The following is an 18793-nucleotide window of genomic DNA, read 5'->3' as shown; positions in this document are numbered from 1 at the left end:
GAGAAATGGCCTTCAGAAATGTTAATCGCAGTTTGGGTTTCAAAGTCATCCAATGAATGTGGACCAGCTGAGTTTGTTAGGGGTGTTTACTGTGATTGCTGGGCATCCAACTCCAAAAGCATGTGGAATTCTATTGTAGCAGTACATACAAAACTGCCTGCTCCCAGGAGACAAGCTTGCCTTGTTTTAGAAGTAGCCTTTGTTATTCCTCCTTCAAGAAAGCTTGTGAACACTATGTTCTTAGGAAAACAATAGGCCACATACACACTGGATGTATCCCCTCCTCTATTATAATCGCATCTGCGACCCTTCTCACAAAGAAGTGACTGGCAGCTCAGGCAAGAGGACAGAAATACTGCCTTTCACCATCAGGTTTCACTGGAAACCTCCCCAGGTTTGACCTGTCCCTTTTACTCTGTTCTGAGTAGAAGTAGCAATCTTTAAGGCCTTCCTTGGGAATGTGATTTGGAAACTATCCGTTGCACCCACACACACATACACAATACACACACACACACACAGACACACACACACAGACATACACACACAGACACACACACACATACACACACACATACACACAATTAGACATTCACAGCTAATTCCATTTCTACACTTTATTTGATGGAAAAGTAACAAGTAGTTCACAATCTGGAATTCAGATGAAAAGTGTCATTGTGTTGTGTGGTACTGTCATCTCTGATAGAAAGGTTAGGTCACTGAAGACTGCTTGAACCAGAACTCCACTACCAAGCCCTGAATCAAGTGCTATACAAATGAGAAACAAATATGAAAAGACAGGGTATCATCAGGTGACAAAATATGAAAAAAAAAAAAGAACATGTAATAGCATGTTCTTAGGAATAAGTTCAAATAGTGATGTATTCATGTGAATGCCACGTTACTGGTCTGGCTAAGGAAAGCTTGGATGGCAATGCCTAAAAGACAGATACTGTGCCACAATGGCATGCACTTTCTCCATAACTATTCAATAAAATTCTTGAAGTCTTAACCAGAGCCATAATACAACTGGGGGAAAAGAAGGGAATACCAAGGAAAGAAGAAGTTCAAGTATCTTTATTTGCAGCTGATAGGATAGTATATATAAGTCACCCTAAAATTTCTACTGGGAAACTCATAGCTGATTAACACTTTCAAAGTAATTGGATATAAAATTAACTCACAAAAAAGCACTAGCATTCCTATAAACAAATGACAGAAGGACTTTCACAGTAGTCTTAAATAATATAAAATATTTTGGTGTCATTCTAACTAGGCAAGTGAAAGACTTGTTAGATTAAAAACTTCAGGTCTTTGAAAAAGAAATTGAAGAAGGACTCAGAAGATGTAAAGATCTCCCATACTCATGGATCAGGAAGATTAATATATTAAAAATGTCCATCCTACCAAAGGCAATATACAGATTCAGTGCAATCTCTGTCAAAATTCCAAAAATTCTTCACAGATCCCAAAAGGACAATTTCCAGGTTCATATAAACACAAGATAGCTAAAATAATCTTGAATAATTATCTATCTTCTGGAGGTATCCCCATCCCTGATTTCAAGTTGTACTAGAGAGCTATAGTCATTAAAAACTGCAAATTATTTGCACAAAGACACATAGTTCAAGGAAATCAAATAGAAGACCCAGACATAAATCTACATGCCTATGGACACCTGATTTTTTATAAAAGAGGCCACAAGTACAAATGGATAAAAGACAACATCCTCAACAAATAGCACTGGTCAATCTGGATGTCTGCATGTAGAAGCGAGATAGATCTGTACTTATCAATCTGCATAAAAATAAACTCCAAATAAATCAAAGACCTCAACCTAATTAGAAGAGTATGTGTGGAATAGTCTTGAACTCACTGGCACAGGAAATGGCATTCTTAAAAGAACATCATTAGCAGAGGCACAACGATAAACAATTAATAAATGAACCCTTATGAAACTGAAAAGTTTCTGTAGGGCAAGGACACCATCATTTAGAAAAAGTGGCAGGCTAGGAAATGATAAAAGATTTTCACAAACTACATAGCCTATAGAAGACCAACATTCAAAATATATAAAGAACTCAAGAAACTAGATATAAAAAAACTCCAAATAAACAATTTCAAAAGTGGTACAGATCTAAAACATAATTCTCAAAGGAAGAAACTCAAATAGCTGAGAAATATTTAAAGGAATGTTCAACATCCTTAGCCATCAAGGAAATGCAATTCAAAACTACTTTGAGGTTTTATCTCACACTGGTCGGAATGACCTAATTAATAAAACAAATGATAGCTCATGCTGACAATGTTGTGGAATAAGGCAAACACTTATACATTGCTTGTGGGACTGCAAGTATGTTTGCCTACTATGGAAATCAATCAGTTTCAGTGTTTCTCAGACAGATGGGATTGATTTGCTTCAAGATCCAGCAATACCACTCTTCAGCATATGCCCAGATGATGTTACATCCTACCACAGGGACACTTCTTCAACTATGTAAATTGATGATCATTCATAATCATCAGAAATGGGAATTAACATAGATGTCCCTCAACAGATGAATGAATAAAGAAAGTGTGGTATATTTACAAAATAAAGTATTACTAAGCCATTATATATAATAAAATCATGAAATTTTCTGGCAATAAATGGAACTAGAAGAAAAGTCATCCTTAAGTGAGGTAAATCAGACCCAGAAAAACAAATATGATATGTTCATTTATATGTAGATATTATATGTTAAGAAAATGACAATCAAGCCGGGCGGTGGTGGCGCACGCCTTTAATCCCAGCACTCGGGAGGCAGAGCCAGGCGGATCTCTGTGAGTTCGAGGCCAGCCTGGGCTACCAAGTGAGTTCCAGGAGAGGCGCAAAGCTACACAGAGAAACCCTGTCTCGAAACCCCCCCCCAAAAAAAAAAGAAAAAGAAAATGACAATCAAGCTACAATCCCTACATCCACAGAAATTAGGTATAAAGTAGTGAATTCTGAGGGAAAACTTTATCTCCCAGGAAAGGGAAATTGAATAGTTAGGGATGGATGTGGAGCTGGAGGTTGAACAAGATGATCAAGTGAGGAGGGAAGTGAGGAATGAGGGAGTTAATCTGGTGAGAGACATCCAAAATTAAGTGCCATTTGAGGGGTAGTATGGAAATCTTAAAAAAAAATGAAGGTAGTCTCAATGAAATTGCCAAATAATGGGGGAAACAGCCCCGATTGGAGACTTCTTGTCAACAAATGAAGCTTCCAATAGCAGGAATGAGTTACATCTATTTGAGTTGTTTGCCAAAGCGGTCTCATAGGAAACCCATATCAACCATGATTATTACCAAGAATGTAGGCTGCTTTCTGCAAACTGTTGGCAATGCTCCATTGCTGAAGACAACATTTATAGAAGTCATTGAACATGGAGAAGTTGAGCTGGTGTCTACAAAGAGCCTTCACCCCAACTGACTAATGTTCATGGCACTGGAAGTTTCTCTTCGTGATACTAAAGGAGAAATGGAAACACCAACACAGCCACAAACCCTTTGATCTACAATGGTGTACTGCCTGTAAGATATATTAATGCAATGGAGGAACAAAGCTTGTGGGAGTAATCAACCTATATCAAATTTGACTTAAGTCCTCTCCATGAGACAGAACCCATTCCCGACACTCTTTTGGGAACCAAGAACCTGAAACTAGATAGACCTGAGACCTCGTGGAAAATCAAATACTACTGTTCTACTAAAAGAACATAGCAACAAAATGACTCTTAATGACATTCTGCTACACTCATAAATCAGTGCCTTCCTCAGCCATCATCAGCGAAGATTCTTCCTGCATCAAATGGGAACAAACACAGAGACCTTACATCCAGACAATATCCAGAGAATGAGAGACCTTGGGACATTCAGCCCTTAATGGGATGTCTCCATCAGATCCCTCCTGTAAGAGCTGAGGGAACCCTGCAGAAAAGGAGGAAAAGTGTAAGATCCAGAAGGAATGGAGGACACCAAAGAAATAAGATTCTCTAATTCAGCAGGATTGTCACACATATGAATTCAGAGACAGAGGCAGCAAGAATAGGATCTTCATGGGTTTGTACCAGATAGGTTCCTAGAACTGAAAGAAGAAATGGACCATACCACCATGCCTAAATTTGAACTATCTCAAATTGATAAATATGAAAAAAATTGATAAATATGTACAAAGGAAAAGTAAGTTTTGTCCTGGGAGTTTCACTAGAGGGTACAAAGTACTCTTAAGTGTAGGCTGCATGTTCAGTACTAGATTGTCAACCGAATAAGAATTCAATGATATCTTTGGAAGATCCTTGTCTCATAATGTAGTATCAGGGTTTTTTTTTTTCAATTTTGTTTATTTTTGTTTTATTCTTTCTCTCTTTTTAACCCATAGATCCTTTGGGCATATAGTATGGCTTTCAGCTTTAGTGTTTTCACAGGATTCCTGAATGTCCAAGTGAGTGTGTCTGTATGTCTATATCTGCTTTATGCGACTTTCACTGAGTTATTTTCCTTCTGTTTGTTTCTGATGTGTTAATTTTTGCTTTATCTACTTTATTTTATTGTATTACTATCTGTTAGATGTCTATTTGTTTCCTCTTGAGAGACAGAAAGGGGATTGATCTGGATGGGAGGTAAGGTGGGGAGGAACTGGAATAATAGAGAGAAGGGAAACTGTAATCAGAATATATTATGTGAGAACAAAATCTATTTTCAATGAAAGGACTAAAAAAAATACTTAAGCCCTTTGACATGTGCAGGGATGTCTTGATGAGTAGAGAACTCAGTGTACTACTAGCTCCCTGCAAGTGCTTTACAAGTGTATTCAAGGGCCAATGAGATGGCTCAGCAGGTCAAGCATTTGTGAGTAGAGGTTACTGACGAGTTCAATCCCCAAGACACCTTGTAGAATGAGGGAACAGCACTAGAAATTTGTCTTCTGATTTCCACACGTGTGGGTGACATTTAAGCATGCTTCCACAGTAATACACATACACACACACACACACAAAACACACTCAAAAATTTATTGCCTTATATAATACCATTCCTTATATATGTTTTGTTTCCACATACCATCTATTATATAATTAGAGGATACAGGTATCATGATGTAGAATCTGATCACAGGATAAATACTTAAAGTGTTTAATGTATTATTATGCACTATAACTGAATGTAATATAGCACAGAAAATGTGAAATAGGTGATCCTAGGTCTTTTACTAATACATTGTTCTATCTTGAAACCTTCCAGAAATATGTTACCACTAGATTTTCCAGGAGGAGCAAAAAAAAAAAAAAAAAAAAAGGTAAAAGTAATTATCAGAGAAAGGACTCCCCCTGTGTCTGAGTATTTTCAAAAACAGAAACAAGGAAAGAACTTAGTCTCCAATAGTTTGGGAAAAATAAGACAACAACAAATAAATACATAAAAAAGAAAGAAAATAGAATCACAAGCACCATTATGATGGTCCAGAAGAACTTGACTCTAGTGTTCAATTTCTGAAAGGCCATGCAGAAAGAATGGTAGTTAGTTCAGAATGTTCCACCTGCAGGAGATGGACATTGAGCTTCCTTCCCAATGATGAGTCCACACTGGGAATGACTGTTCCATGACATGTTGCCTCTACTTTGAGAGCTGCTGATAGGCATTTAGGAAATGGTACAGACAGACTCTTGCAGCAAGCAGCTGCAGGGGGTGGTTATCCTCTATCATTGCACTGCCTGTGTTAGACAAGGAGCCAGTCATGCACAATGCCTTTCCCCGAGCCTTTGCAGGGAAAAGAATAAAACCTTACATCATTGATAGCAACCAATGTGAAGTAACCATTCTTCTCCTTCCCCGTAAGTTTAGACATTCAAGTCAAAGTTCCATTTTCCTAGGAGTAAAATATCCAAACTGTATTACCAAATATGACAGGAATATTTGTTCAGGCATAGATGAAACTTCACTGAGCATGGAATTGCTGATCTAGTGAGAGCAGTCCCAAGAACTTGCACTTTTTAATGCTGTTCTGCTTGTTTGTTTTTCTTCTCAAAAAGGACCAACAGATGACAAAGCCAAAAGAGCCTCTCTTTGCCTACCCTTTATTAACTCACTATGTGATAAGGACAATAAAGAGGCAGGCAGCTTCTTTCTTCCTGTGTTCTGCATTGCAGAGCTTGCAGAAATATTTTATTCTTCTCTGAACTTTGACCATGTAGAAAGCTTAGCAGAGGAGAGTTAGCTCCTGAATAGAATTCGCCATTTTCCTAGTGGCCCTGCAGGAAATATAGTTCCATAGTACAAGGAGCAAACCCATCATGGTTCTTCCTTCAGTCCCTTTGTCCAAATTTCCTTTTCAGTAGTGAAGATTAGATTTCAATTACCCTGTGTTTGGATTTTCTTTTAGATCTTTTCCAATTTGGACAGAGAAAAATATAAATTTTCAATATAAATATTTTATAACAACCAACAGTTTTATTCAGGAGTTTTTGACACAAATAGGAAAATGAATCTGTTTAATATTATGTGTGAGGGCTTAAATTTGAATGGCAGAGCAGTAGCAACACACATACAAGTCAGTTCTGAATATAGACAAGCATTTTGCCCAGAGGGTAGTATAAACACTGATGACTTCTAAAATTTTCAAACATTCTGTATTGGATCTAAAGGCAGTTTGCTTTATGTAGACAGAAAAATAAGAACATGAAATGAATTCCACTGGAGATTCAAAATCCTTTGATAGAAACAATGCTTTTTTAAACAAGGACACAGATCCATGCTGATATTTCAACAATCTAATTCTACATTGTCAGAAAAGAAACATGGCTATGGGTAAACTTTTATTCTGTTAGAACCCTGAGATATTTAAATTACTTTGCATTTCAAAACACTCACATATTCCAATATCTGTGGTGGTTTCCAGGGACTGTCGTAGTAACAGGTCATATATTTTAGTTTCTATTACTAATTGCTGGATATACAGTTTTAAATCCCACATGATGACCTAATTTCCTAAAGGTATTCTTTTGCCTTTTGAAAAATGTGACAGAGAAGTTAAAGTTTTCTATCTAGGGATGTGTTGGATGCACAAATGCACTAACTGCTTCGTATTCTGTTATACGTTCTTAGTGTTTCACTAGTGTCTCTCCTTGGGCCCCACTATTCGTTTGTTATTAGCCTAAAGCAACTAAGTGATGCCAATTTTCCTGTATTGATTTATGCAAAAAACCCATGCATGTTTTAAGATATTGTATCAAATGCCAAACACTGCAAAAAAAGAAAATAAAATGTTTAAAAATCCATATATACTATAGTATTTTAATGAATACTGTTATTTTATATATTTTATTATTTAAATACTTCTGTACAAAATACTCCTATATAACAGAAGCCTATGGGAAAATTATGGCTTGTAATTCAACCAGTATTTTTTTAATTCCTTCATATTCATTAAAATTTTGTTGGTAGATTACTTAAAGATCACAGAAATATAATCATTTTCAACTTAATGGTAGTCAATGAAAATTATTTTGGGTGCTTTTTATTAAAGCTCCTTTAAGTATTTTCTCATAGGCAAGGTGCCATTTCCCTTTCTTCTATCTTTTATTTTTTCTGTTCAAATGTGAAAAGAATTTCCATGGCTATTTTGAAAACTATGGGCTGCCATAAGCATATTCCCTCTCAGGAATTCCCTGTCTAGGCCACCAAGAGGCCCCCTTTTTCACATCCAAATAAAATACATCTCTACCTCCTATAAGTTCTCCTTGTTTTTTTGGGAGGAGGGGGAGATAGGAGCCAAAATCCTTACTGCTGCACTGACGTTTCATTTTCTTCTCTGGCTTCTCCAAAGAAGTTTAAACATTATAATCCTTGAAATGTGTTTATTGTAGAAGTTTGTGGCCCATGGTAGCTGAATTTGATCAATCAGAATTACTTCATACTGTTTCTTTTTTGGTTAAGGCTAGAACCAGCCAATCTAATTTAAAACATTTGAGCTGCTGAATGTTTTAGGAAACCTTGCTGGCTAGTGGTTTTTTAATTTAACACAAGCTAGAGTCCTCTGGGAAAAGGGGACTTCTGTTGAGAAAATGCTCCTACCAAATTGATCTTCAGGCAAGCCCGTGGGGAATTTTCTTGGTTAATGATTGACGTGAGAGAACCCTTCCCACTGTGGATGGTACCAATGCTGGGTAGGGTGGTCCTGAATTATTTTTCTAAGGGGCTAAGCAAGCCGCGGGGAACATGCCATTGAACAACAGTTCTCCATGGTCTGCTTCAGTACCTTCCTTTATGTTCCTGTCTTGAGTTCTCATACTGACCTCCCTTAGTGACTGATTATTACCTAAAAGTATAAAATGCAATAAATTCTTTGCTCCTCAAGTGGCTATGGGTAGTGGTGTTTTAGGACAGAAACAGAATCCCTAAATAAGACGAAACCTTAGTGGGCTGTAAAACATTTCTTTATACTCTAAACTGTTTATTATTAGAATTTTCCAGATGTTTGGAGAAAATGTTTGAGTCCCAAATGGCATATCTTTCTCCCCAGTACCTCATTCTATTAAGATTTGGCTAAAGTGCAAACTTCAGCTAACTTCATTACTCATCACATTTTATATAGCTGCAGTTCTGTCCCTACATTCCACATGGCCTGTGCCTTCTTTGTAAGTTTGCTTAATTTACTTTTATGTGTCTTCTAGACACTTACCAGACAAGTGTGATGTTTACTATATCTAAGTGTCTGTGCTCTCTGATTTCCAGTTCATAGTCAAGTACAACAGAAGGAAAGAGTGTACTGGAGCAAGCAAGAACCATCTCAATAACACTTCAAGCCCTGCTCATCATTCTAAGGACATGTGACTATTTATCACTCCACTTGCTCAGCAGACAATTATTTCCTTCTTTTCAAGCCACTTCACATTCACATTCACAAATTTCCCTCTAAGCTCTCATTCTTCATCTCACCAAAGAACTCCCAAGCAGTGCTGATGGTCTTCTTGAGCTGATACATTGAACATCCTCATCCCAGAGGTTTTCTTGTCTCCCGGCTGCATCACACAAGAATATACCTCCCAAAGACCAATCTGCATTTATTTTTTTTTTTTATCAGATAACGTCTTTAGTTCAGTGATTTATTATCCTTTCTCTTAAGAATTATCTGAAATCCTCCTGGATTATCCATGTAAGCATCATAGAGTATGCTTACATAATATATTTTTAAATCATATTCCTTCCCTTGACTCTAGGGTCCCTCCAGACACAACTCTCTATTGTTTGTTATACACTGCCCACCAGTGCCACCTTGAAGGAGTCTCATCCTTATGAAATTTAAAAATATTTCTATGTCTTATAATTCATAATGTACCCATCTGATCATAGTTTGTGCCTAGCAGTAACACAGAAGTGGGAGAAGGGGAGCTGATGAGTTAGTAAAACATTCATCTGGAAACCATGAAGGCTTGACTTTCTACTTCAAACAGGACTAAAAGACTAGGTGTAGGCAGCTGTAAAAGCACTTATATAGCATCAGTGCTTGAAGGGAGTACAGAGGCAGGTGTGTTTGCACCTGCAGATCTCCCTGGTAAGCTTAGCCTAGTCAACAAAGAAGCTTCTAACTTAGTGAAGTGACCACGCCTCATAATAAATGACTATATAAATAAATAAACAACCAATCAAGCAAATAAGACTATGGAACTAGAGCAGTGGATAAAGAATTTGCTGTGTAAGTAAAAAAAAAAAAAAGTGTAATGTTTTATAAGCTCTAAGAGACCACAGATGCCAGTGAAGACTACTATACCCATCAAAACTGTCAAACAAAATATACAGAGAAAAAAATCCACAAAAATATAGAAATTTAAGTAGTATACATCTGCCAATCCAGCTCTACAGAAGGAGATATAAGGAAACTTAAATCTAAAGAGGTAAACCATATCAAAGAAAAATTGAGAAATAAGTAATCCCAGAGAAGAAAATTTTTAAAAAGGATGATAAACTCACAAAAAAAATAACAAAATAATAGGGATCAATAAACACTGTTCTTTGATAACTCAATGTTAATGGACTCAGTTCCTCTAAATACCAAGACAGTTACTAACATATTGTATTAGAAAATAAGATCTGCCACATACAAGAAACAGATCTTACTGTGAACAATAGACATCACCTCAGCATAAAAAGGATGGAAAAGATAGTCCAAGAAAATGGACCCAAGAAGCAAGCAGGTATAGCCATTTTAATATCTGACCAAAAAAGACTTCAAGTCAAAACTAATCAGAAAAGATAAAGAAGGACACTACATACCCACTAAAAGGAAAAAGAAATACACCAAGAGGATATTGCAGTTTTAAACATTTATGCACCAAACACAAGGACACCCAAGTTCATAAAAGAAACACTACGATAGTGAAAGTCACATACGGACCCTTGCATGTTGATAGTGGGTTACTTCAGTATTCAATTCTCACTAAAGACAGTTCATCTGGACAGAAATAAAATAGATAAATGCTTGATTTAAAGTATATCATAAATCAAATGAACCTAGCAAATATTAACAGAACATTTCACCCAAACATAAAACAATATGGCTTCTTCTCAGCAGCTCATGGAACAGTCTCCAAAATTGACCACATACTTGGACACAGAGCACATCTCAACAGATACAAGACTATTGAAAAACCATGCCTCATATTGCCTACAATGGATTAAAGCTGGATATCAACAGAAACAGAAACAACAGCATGTATAATAACTCATGGAAATAGAATAACTCGCTTCTGAATGAAATAAAGGTCAGGAAAGAATTAAGAAGGAAATTAAAAACTATTTACTTGAATGAAAATGGATTTCTGAATAGGACGCTGATAGCACAGGCATTAAGAACAGTAATTAATAAATGGGAGCTCATAAAACTAAAAAGCTTCTGTATGTTAAAGAACATAAATAATATTGACAAAGTGGCAGAGTAAAAAATGTGAAAACATCTGTACCAATTACAAATCCACTTCTAGTGAGATTGCAAACTTTTAGAAGTACTATGAAAACAAGTGAGGCACTTCCTCAGGAAGCTGTGAATAGATCTACCCAAGATCTAGCTACAACCTTCTCGGACATAAACCCAAAGGACTGCATGCAGCTATGTATACACATGCTCATCTTTGTTTACTGTTGTTGTATCGTTAAAGCCAGCTAGAAATTAAAAACCACCTAGAGGTCCATCAACAGATGAATAGGTAAATAAAATGTGGTACATTTTATTTATAATTAAATTACAAACAATTAAATATTTTTCAGTTGTGAAACAAGTAAATCACATAATTTGCAGGAAAATGGATGGAGCTAAAAAAAGAAAAGAAAATCACTGTGAGTGAGGAAACCCAAACACAAAAGAGAAATGGTGAATATGTTTGATTATCTGTGGATTTTAGCTTTTAAGCCTTTGATAAACATGTTATAATCCATATAACCACAGAGGTTATTTTTATAGAGTAAAGGACTAGTCAGGAGGGAATGATCTCTCTAGAAAAAGGAAACAGAACGTATTGTAATGGAGAAACAGGGTATAGACTGGAACTGAGGATCAAAAAGGGAAGGGGAGAGAAGAGGGTATAAGAGAGGCAATTCAGGGAGCCACAACTGACACTAAGGGACATTTGATGGGTCATATGGAAACCTACTACTCTAGAAACGTCTTAAAATAAAAGTGCTGGTTTTATTTCTAATTTGATGCTGATTTGAGTATCTATATGCTTAGGAAAGGGGGGGAGCAGATAGCATTCTATACAGGTGATAACTTTTATGTTGAATTACTTGTAATGAATTCATATTAAGGTTGATGGTGGATGGAGGCTCCATGTCTGAGGTCTCTTTTTTCTTTTTCAACAATATTCTGTCTTTGAGAAAAAACTGATATCAGAGAACAAGCGGTTCACTCACTGGAGAGAGTAAAAGAAGGGGCAAACCTGGTAGTTGGGTATGAGTCCTAAAACATAGAAACCTACAGTTTGGCTCAGGTCTCAGGATTCTGCAGCTGGAGCTCAGAGAGTGGGTGACTTGCAGAGTAAACTTGCCTCAGAGGGGAGCAAAGAGCAGAAACTGTTGAACGGCAGCCATGTACAGCGATTCTCCTGCCCTCCCATGATACACAAGCTCCCTGCAGCACATTTTCCAGCTTGTCTGGGAGAACCAACTGCAAACCAAACTTCCAGAACAGCTGATAAAACTGGTTTAGTGCTTTTAATATTTTAAAATATAACTCTGAAGCATATGGAATATGAACTAGGCTCATTAAAGAAGGACCAAGAGGCTAGACAGAAAGATCAGGAGCGATACTGACCGTAAATGATGCTAAGAGACAAAATATAATTGCTGGCAATACAGTGAAGTAGAACATCTGTGCTTTAATTACAAGAAAAGTAAGGAAATTCAGGGCGCTGGACTTGCTGCTTAGCTTGAAGTCAATTACTACTAAAAGGGAAATGAGCATGGGTCTTGTATCATTTACACTGTGTCTAATGTATTCAGACTGGAAGTAGCCACAGCATAGACTCAACTGAAACAGAGATGCAAGTGTGGCTCCAGTTCAAAGTGCCTGCCACTCCAACAATGTATATTATGGCCTTGTCTTCTTCACTATTCCCCTTGAAAGCTGACTTCCAACTAGACCCAGGGCTAGTTTCCTGCTGCATTTGGCCCAGAATCCACAGCCTGGATCAGCTACTGTTGTGTGTCAAGGATCATCAGACTCCTCATGGCGTCCAGCTTTATTTTACTTTTTAATGTCTTTTTAAAAGAGAGTCCCATGCTAGCTTCAAAATCCCATATAGCTGAGGAAGAAATGAATTTTAGATGCTCCTGCCTCCATCTCCTGGCATAGACATGTACCAAGACACTTAGTCCATTGTGTGCTGGGGACTAAACTTGAGGCGTCATGCTCACTACACAAGCACTCTGCCAACTGAGCTTGACCCCTAGCCCCATTTTCCAGCATTTTAGAGCATTTCCTTAATTATGTTCCAGGACATTGGTTTCTGCACACTCACTGTCCCTTGGCTTTGTTCTCTCTGTAATTTTTGTTTCAAGGCTCAGATCTCTGACTTCACATCCAATCCACACACACTCTTAAGGTAATCTAATCAAACTTGAGCTTGATTTGATTAAAACTTTAATTGAAGTACCTAAATATACAACTATAGCTGTCAGTCCTCGCTTGACTTTTGCATCAATAATTATGCCTAAATTAACATATTAAAAGCTAATCTCACCCAGTCTCTTGATGTTCTCTCTCTCTCTCTCTCTCTCTCTCTCTCTCTCTCTCTCTCTCTCTCTCTCTCTCTCTCTCTTTCATTGCAGGCTCTACCTACTCTTCATCTCACATTTCTAAGATCTGTTTACACTCTCTCTCACACTGACATGTGACTGTCAGTGACAGTGGCAGGTCTCTTAATAAGCATTCTCCAAACCTGACCCCTATTGTATTACTGCACAGCCAACACTACAAGTACTTATTTCCCAGTGACTTCAATATTTTAAGTATTCATTCATTTGAAACAAATAAAAATATCCCAGTTCTCTATAACAAACACTTTCATAGCTTTCCAGGACACTTACAAAAAAAGAAAGAAAGAAACAAAGAAAGAAACAAAGAAAGAAACAAAGAAGCAAAGGAAGAAAGAAAGGAAGGAAGGAAGGAAGGAAAGAAAGAAAGAAAGAAAGAAAAGAAAAGAAAAGAAAAAAAAAGAAAACACCCAGTATAGAGACATATCTACAAGACCTAATCTAGACCTCTAAACTCATAGCCTAATTTTTCTTTTACAAATGCAGGCATGCATGCCAGTCACACTGTCTACCCCTCAAAGCCACATCTGCTTAGTTTTATAGATCACAGTATAGATAAATATTGTGTACGATAAAGTATGGAACATAGTACAGACACATACATACATAGCATTCTTTGTCAACTCAGGTTAAATCTCTGCTAAATAATGGTTTTGATACGTTTGTTTCATTAACATCCCAAACCACTGAATAAAGCATCACAGTGTAAAACGAGCTTCACATAAATAATACTGTCCTTAAATAAAAATTAGGCGATGTCCCATGTTTCCCAGAGTATCCTCAGTTATAGGTAAGGATGGTCTTCAACACCTAATCTTCTTCCCTCTACAACACAGGGATTGGAGTTACAGCTGATACCATGACACAAGTTAAGAAGGAGTTTTCTATGCTGTTGTGAAGAGTAATCCAATAGTTGGTGGTCTGACTTAAATTTTAATTGCTAATCCTATCAATTCTCGAAATTCATTTTATAATGATTGATATTTCGATTAAAACTAATAACTTAAATTTCCTATGCTTTAAAATGTTACTTTGCAATAATTTATAATGATTAAATTTTTACTAATATATAGTGACTCTTCACTTCAGGACTTAAAAAATAAATGATACTACACTAACAGGAAGTGTAATAACTAAAATTAGAACTTTATGAAAATTAAGGAACTGTCCTTTTAATTGTGACATTATCAGGTGAAGCAAAAAAGATGACAGTAACAATATTCTTCTTACCATTCACTTGAAAGATGTGCGTCTGACGTACATGTTCATAGCCATCTGCATAGCAGGTATAATTGCCCATGTGGACTGTGGTAACTTTGGTGATATACAAGGACCCATCATCGCCAAAGTCCTACAAAAAGAAAATAAATCACAGAGTTGGCTACTTGAAAAGTCATTACTATTCAGGAGGAAAATAAGTATATTAAACATTTTAAAGGATATAAATTATCTATGTAAATATGAAGGATATTGATTTATCTTAATATTTCTTCAATATATTCTTTCTTTAAAAGTGAGCTTTCATTGATAAATATAACTTTCCTATGTTAATTTGAAATACATGAATTAACGAAGTATACTAGCATAATTTAATTTTATAATCTGAATTTCAGATAATTAAAGCTCTACCAAGAAATTTACTTACAATGAAAAATAAATTGTTAATTACATTTTTCATCTTATAATTATCCACAATTTATTATAAATATCAAGGAAAATAGCTACCAAACCAGTATGTTCTCAGTGAAAGCATTTATAGCTGTATCCTGAGATATGATGTTTAGTATTATTTTATTTTGTTTGAGGGCCAGTGGAGACTAACTCATATTCTCAATCATGCTAAGCATGAACTATAACATAATACTAAATTCTCAGCAAGGGTTTAATTCTAAAGATTGTAATCTACGGGCTATGTGGATAAACAGCCAGCTATTTGGTATTCTGGAGGATAAATGCATAATTATACCTAGGGAAATATATTAAAGACTCACCTCTGTTTATCACAACCGAGTCTAAACATTAGCCTTGGAACTGCAGGGTACAACCCAGAAGATCTCCTCTTTATGAGTCAATGTGTGCAATGGGGAAAATTGTCAAATCTGTTTTTCGGGTCTTTGGAAAATCTGCTCTCATAATCTGCAGAGTGTTTATTAAAGCCTGACTGCCCTGTCTCTGTGAGATGTCTGTTAGTGGCCATTTTGACCCCTCTTCCTCCTCTCACGGAAGCCTCTTCGGGCTTCCGTGGTAACTTTGAATCAATAGCTTATACTCATTCATGCTCCCTGCGAACTCCACTATCTTCATGGACTGGAGGGGAGGGAAAGGCTTCACACTCCCCCATAGGGAACTGTCTCTGTGGGTCCATTCTACAGTCATCAAAATCTTAGGTTTCCATGACTTTGCTTTATTTAAACAAAACATAGGTATCCCTCTGTTTAACAATTCTGTCCCACAGTGATTTTGGTGAAACAAAATCACAGAACTTTTTACCATGAGATTTTATTGAACATAGATACTTATTAGAGATCACAGTATCCTGAAGAACAGTTTTCAAAGCAAAACTGGAGAACAGGACAGCTACACACCAATTGACAGTGGAATTTTGACAAAGAAGTCAGAAGTACATGCATGTATCAACTATTAGACCTGGTCAAACTAGATGGGTGCATCTTGGGTGCATATGCATCACCCTGCACAAAACACAAAACACAAAACATAACTCCAAATGGATCAATGACATCAACACAAAACAAGATACACTGGATATGAAAGAAAAGAAATTGGGGAATAGCCTTGAATTCATTGGCACAGAAAAATGATTTTTGAACAGAACACTGGTAGCATAGGAACTAAGAACAAAATTTAACAAGTTGGTCCTTATTTGATTTTTTTGTAGACCTCCTTCTCACTCCTTCTTGAATTGAAGGAAGAGAGCAGCCTCCTCTCTGAGCTGCCCAGAACCTCTACATTCTTCCTGTGTTGAGTCCTTTTAACTTGACAAAGTACTTCTATGGCAGTAGGCCTAGAGTAGTGAGCACAAACTTCCCTGCTTTAGTTGACTCAAATTCTTTATCCCTAATAATTTTCTGGTATACAACAAGTTTGTAGGAGCACTTAATGGGTTCAGCACATGATTTATGAGATAATTTGGCTAGGAAGATGCAACATATATATGCATGTACTCACATCCAATGGGAACTCATGTTCAGATCCCATGGCTCAATCAAAGTCCAATGACTCTCAGTACACTTCTGTCTGTGGGCAAATACTGAACACCACTGTGCTCTCTTTGCATACTGTTCTACCTTAAAATTCCAGTTTACAAGTCCCAAGAAATAAATTATATTTCAATTTGTTTTATTAAATACTTTACATAATGGTAATATTGTAGTCAGCTCAGAAAAATTTGTCGTGAAATAAAACTCAGTAAAATGTTTTACTAAAGAATTAAAAATAAGTAAATCGAACTGAAAAAGCTTTTATATGGCAAAGGACACCATAATTTGGTCAAATTGACATGATACATACAAAATATCTACCAACTGAATACCCAATATTGGGTAATATCTAAAATACACATAACTAAAAAAACCTGGACACCAAGAAAGCAAATAACATAATAAAAATGGGTTTACAGAACTAAGAAGTTCACAAAAATGGCACATGTCAAATGTGTACGAAACATTTAAAAAAATATTCAACATTTTTAATCATCAGGAAAATACACCTAAAAACTACTTTGATATTTCATTTTATACCAATCAGAATGCCAAGATCAATTTAATAAAAATTGCAAGTCATGATGTAGAGGATATGAGGAAAGAGGAACACTCATCCATTTCTGGTGGGACCAAAATTTCTACAGTAGCATTTCCTCAGGAAGCTGTGAATAGCTCTACCTCAACATCTAGGTATAATACTCTGGTATATACCCCAAAAGAAAACTACATGATGCTAGAGAAACCCTTGTTCATCCATGTTCCTTGACGCTGTATTCATAATAGCTAGAAACTGAAAATAGCCTAGATGTCCATCAAAAAATGAATGGATACAGAAAAAGAAAGCATTCTGAGTGAGTTAACCCAGACCCAAAAAGACAAATACAATATTTATAGTCTTATATATAGATATTTGCTTTTAAGCCTTTGATAAGTGTGGGGGCCCGTTCTCGGGTTCCTCGTGGCTTTACCCAGCAGGTCCGCATAGAGGATGATTAGGACCACGGGCCTGAGTGCAGGTGTCTGGGATGGTCTGCACTTGGCTGTGCTGGGGGAGGAGGTCTTTTGCTCCACCCCTTGGCGTCTCTATAAAAACCCTGGGGCAGAGACAGTCGGGGCCCATTGGAATAGGTTCCAGGCCCTCTCGAGGCTATCCTTTATTTTTTATCTGTTTATCTCCGCGATATGCTCTGCAATAAATCCTTCTATCTAATATTTCCTGCTGCTCGCACTCAAGAAAACTCTAGGGAACTGTGGGGGTGGTTGGGTAAACACCCCACAGATAAGCAGGCTTCAATCCATATGACCACAGAGTTTATGCATAGAGTAAAGGACTAGTGGGGAAAGTGGGATCTCCCAAGGAAGGGGAGAATGAATATATACTTATGGAGAGGAAGGAGACAGACTAAAATGGGAAGATTAAACATGCAGTGGAGGAGAAGAGAGTATAAGGGAAAGAATACAGGGAGTGACAACTAACAATAAAGGGCATTTGATGAGTCATAGGGAAACCTACTACAATACAAGCTTCTTAAAACATATACAAACATGAATGAAATCTAAATGGAGTCCTCAAATAGTGGGGGAGAAAATGCTCTAACCAGACATCTTTTTACCATCAGTGAAATGTCAAGTGCCAGGAATGGGCCACATCTAATTAAATTCTTGACCAAGGAGTGCTGTGGATATCGCTCTATATAAATAAACACTGATTGGCCAGTAGCCAGACAGGAAGTATAGGCGGGACTAATGGAGAGGAGAATTGAGGGAACAGGAAGGGAGAGGGGGAGACTGCCTGGAGCCGCCACCAGGACAAGGAAGGTGTAAGGTACCGATAGGCCACAAGCCACATGGCAAAGTATAGATTAATAAAAATGGGATAAATATGAGTAAAAGCTAGACAGTCATAGGCCTGAGCTAATGGCTAAGCAGTTTAAATAATTTAAGAGTCTGTGTGTTTATTTTATAAGTGGGCTCTGGGACTGGCGGGACTTGGCAGGAGCTGGAGAAAAATTCTCCAGCTACAAAGGAGCCCAAAGAAATCATATAAAACTTCTGGCCTACAAGATGTGCTATGGTAAAGGTGGCACCAAAATTATGGGAGTAACCAACCAATGGGTGATCCAGCTTGAGAACAATACTATAAGAAGAAGCCCACCCATAACACTTCCTGGAGGGCCAGGATCCAGAGACTGGACAGCCCAGAGACCTAGGATAGAACCAAACATTACTGGGGAAAAAATCAATGA

General features: G+C 37.0%; 1 protein-coding gene across 3 annotated transcripts in view; it reads right to left on the bottom strand.

Annotated features, from left to right (window-relative positions):
• Window positions 1–18793, bottom strand: part of Fstl5 (follistatin like 5) — a 496179-nt gene that overhangs the window by 144255 nt on the left and 333131 nt on the right. For all 3 annotated transcript variants that reach the window (XM_059264740.1, XM_059264741.1, XM_059264742.1), the window contains exon 7: window positions 14557–14677. In XM_059264740.1, coding sequence (XP_059120723.1) covers window positions 14557–14677 — 121 coding nt within the window. The remainder of the gene's footprint in view (window positions 1–14556; window positions 14678–18793) is intronic.

The sequence above is a fragment of the Peromyscus eremicus genome, chromosome 6, assembly GCF_949786415.1.
Source record: "Peromyscus eremicus chromosome 6, PerEre_H2_v1, whole genome shotgun sequence".
NCBI lineage: Eukaryota > Metazoa > Chordata > Mammalia > Rodentia > Cricetidae > Peromyscus > Peromyscus eremicus.
Note: the sequence above shows the minus strand (reverse complement) of the source record. Positions and strands in the feature narration are given on the sequence as shown.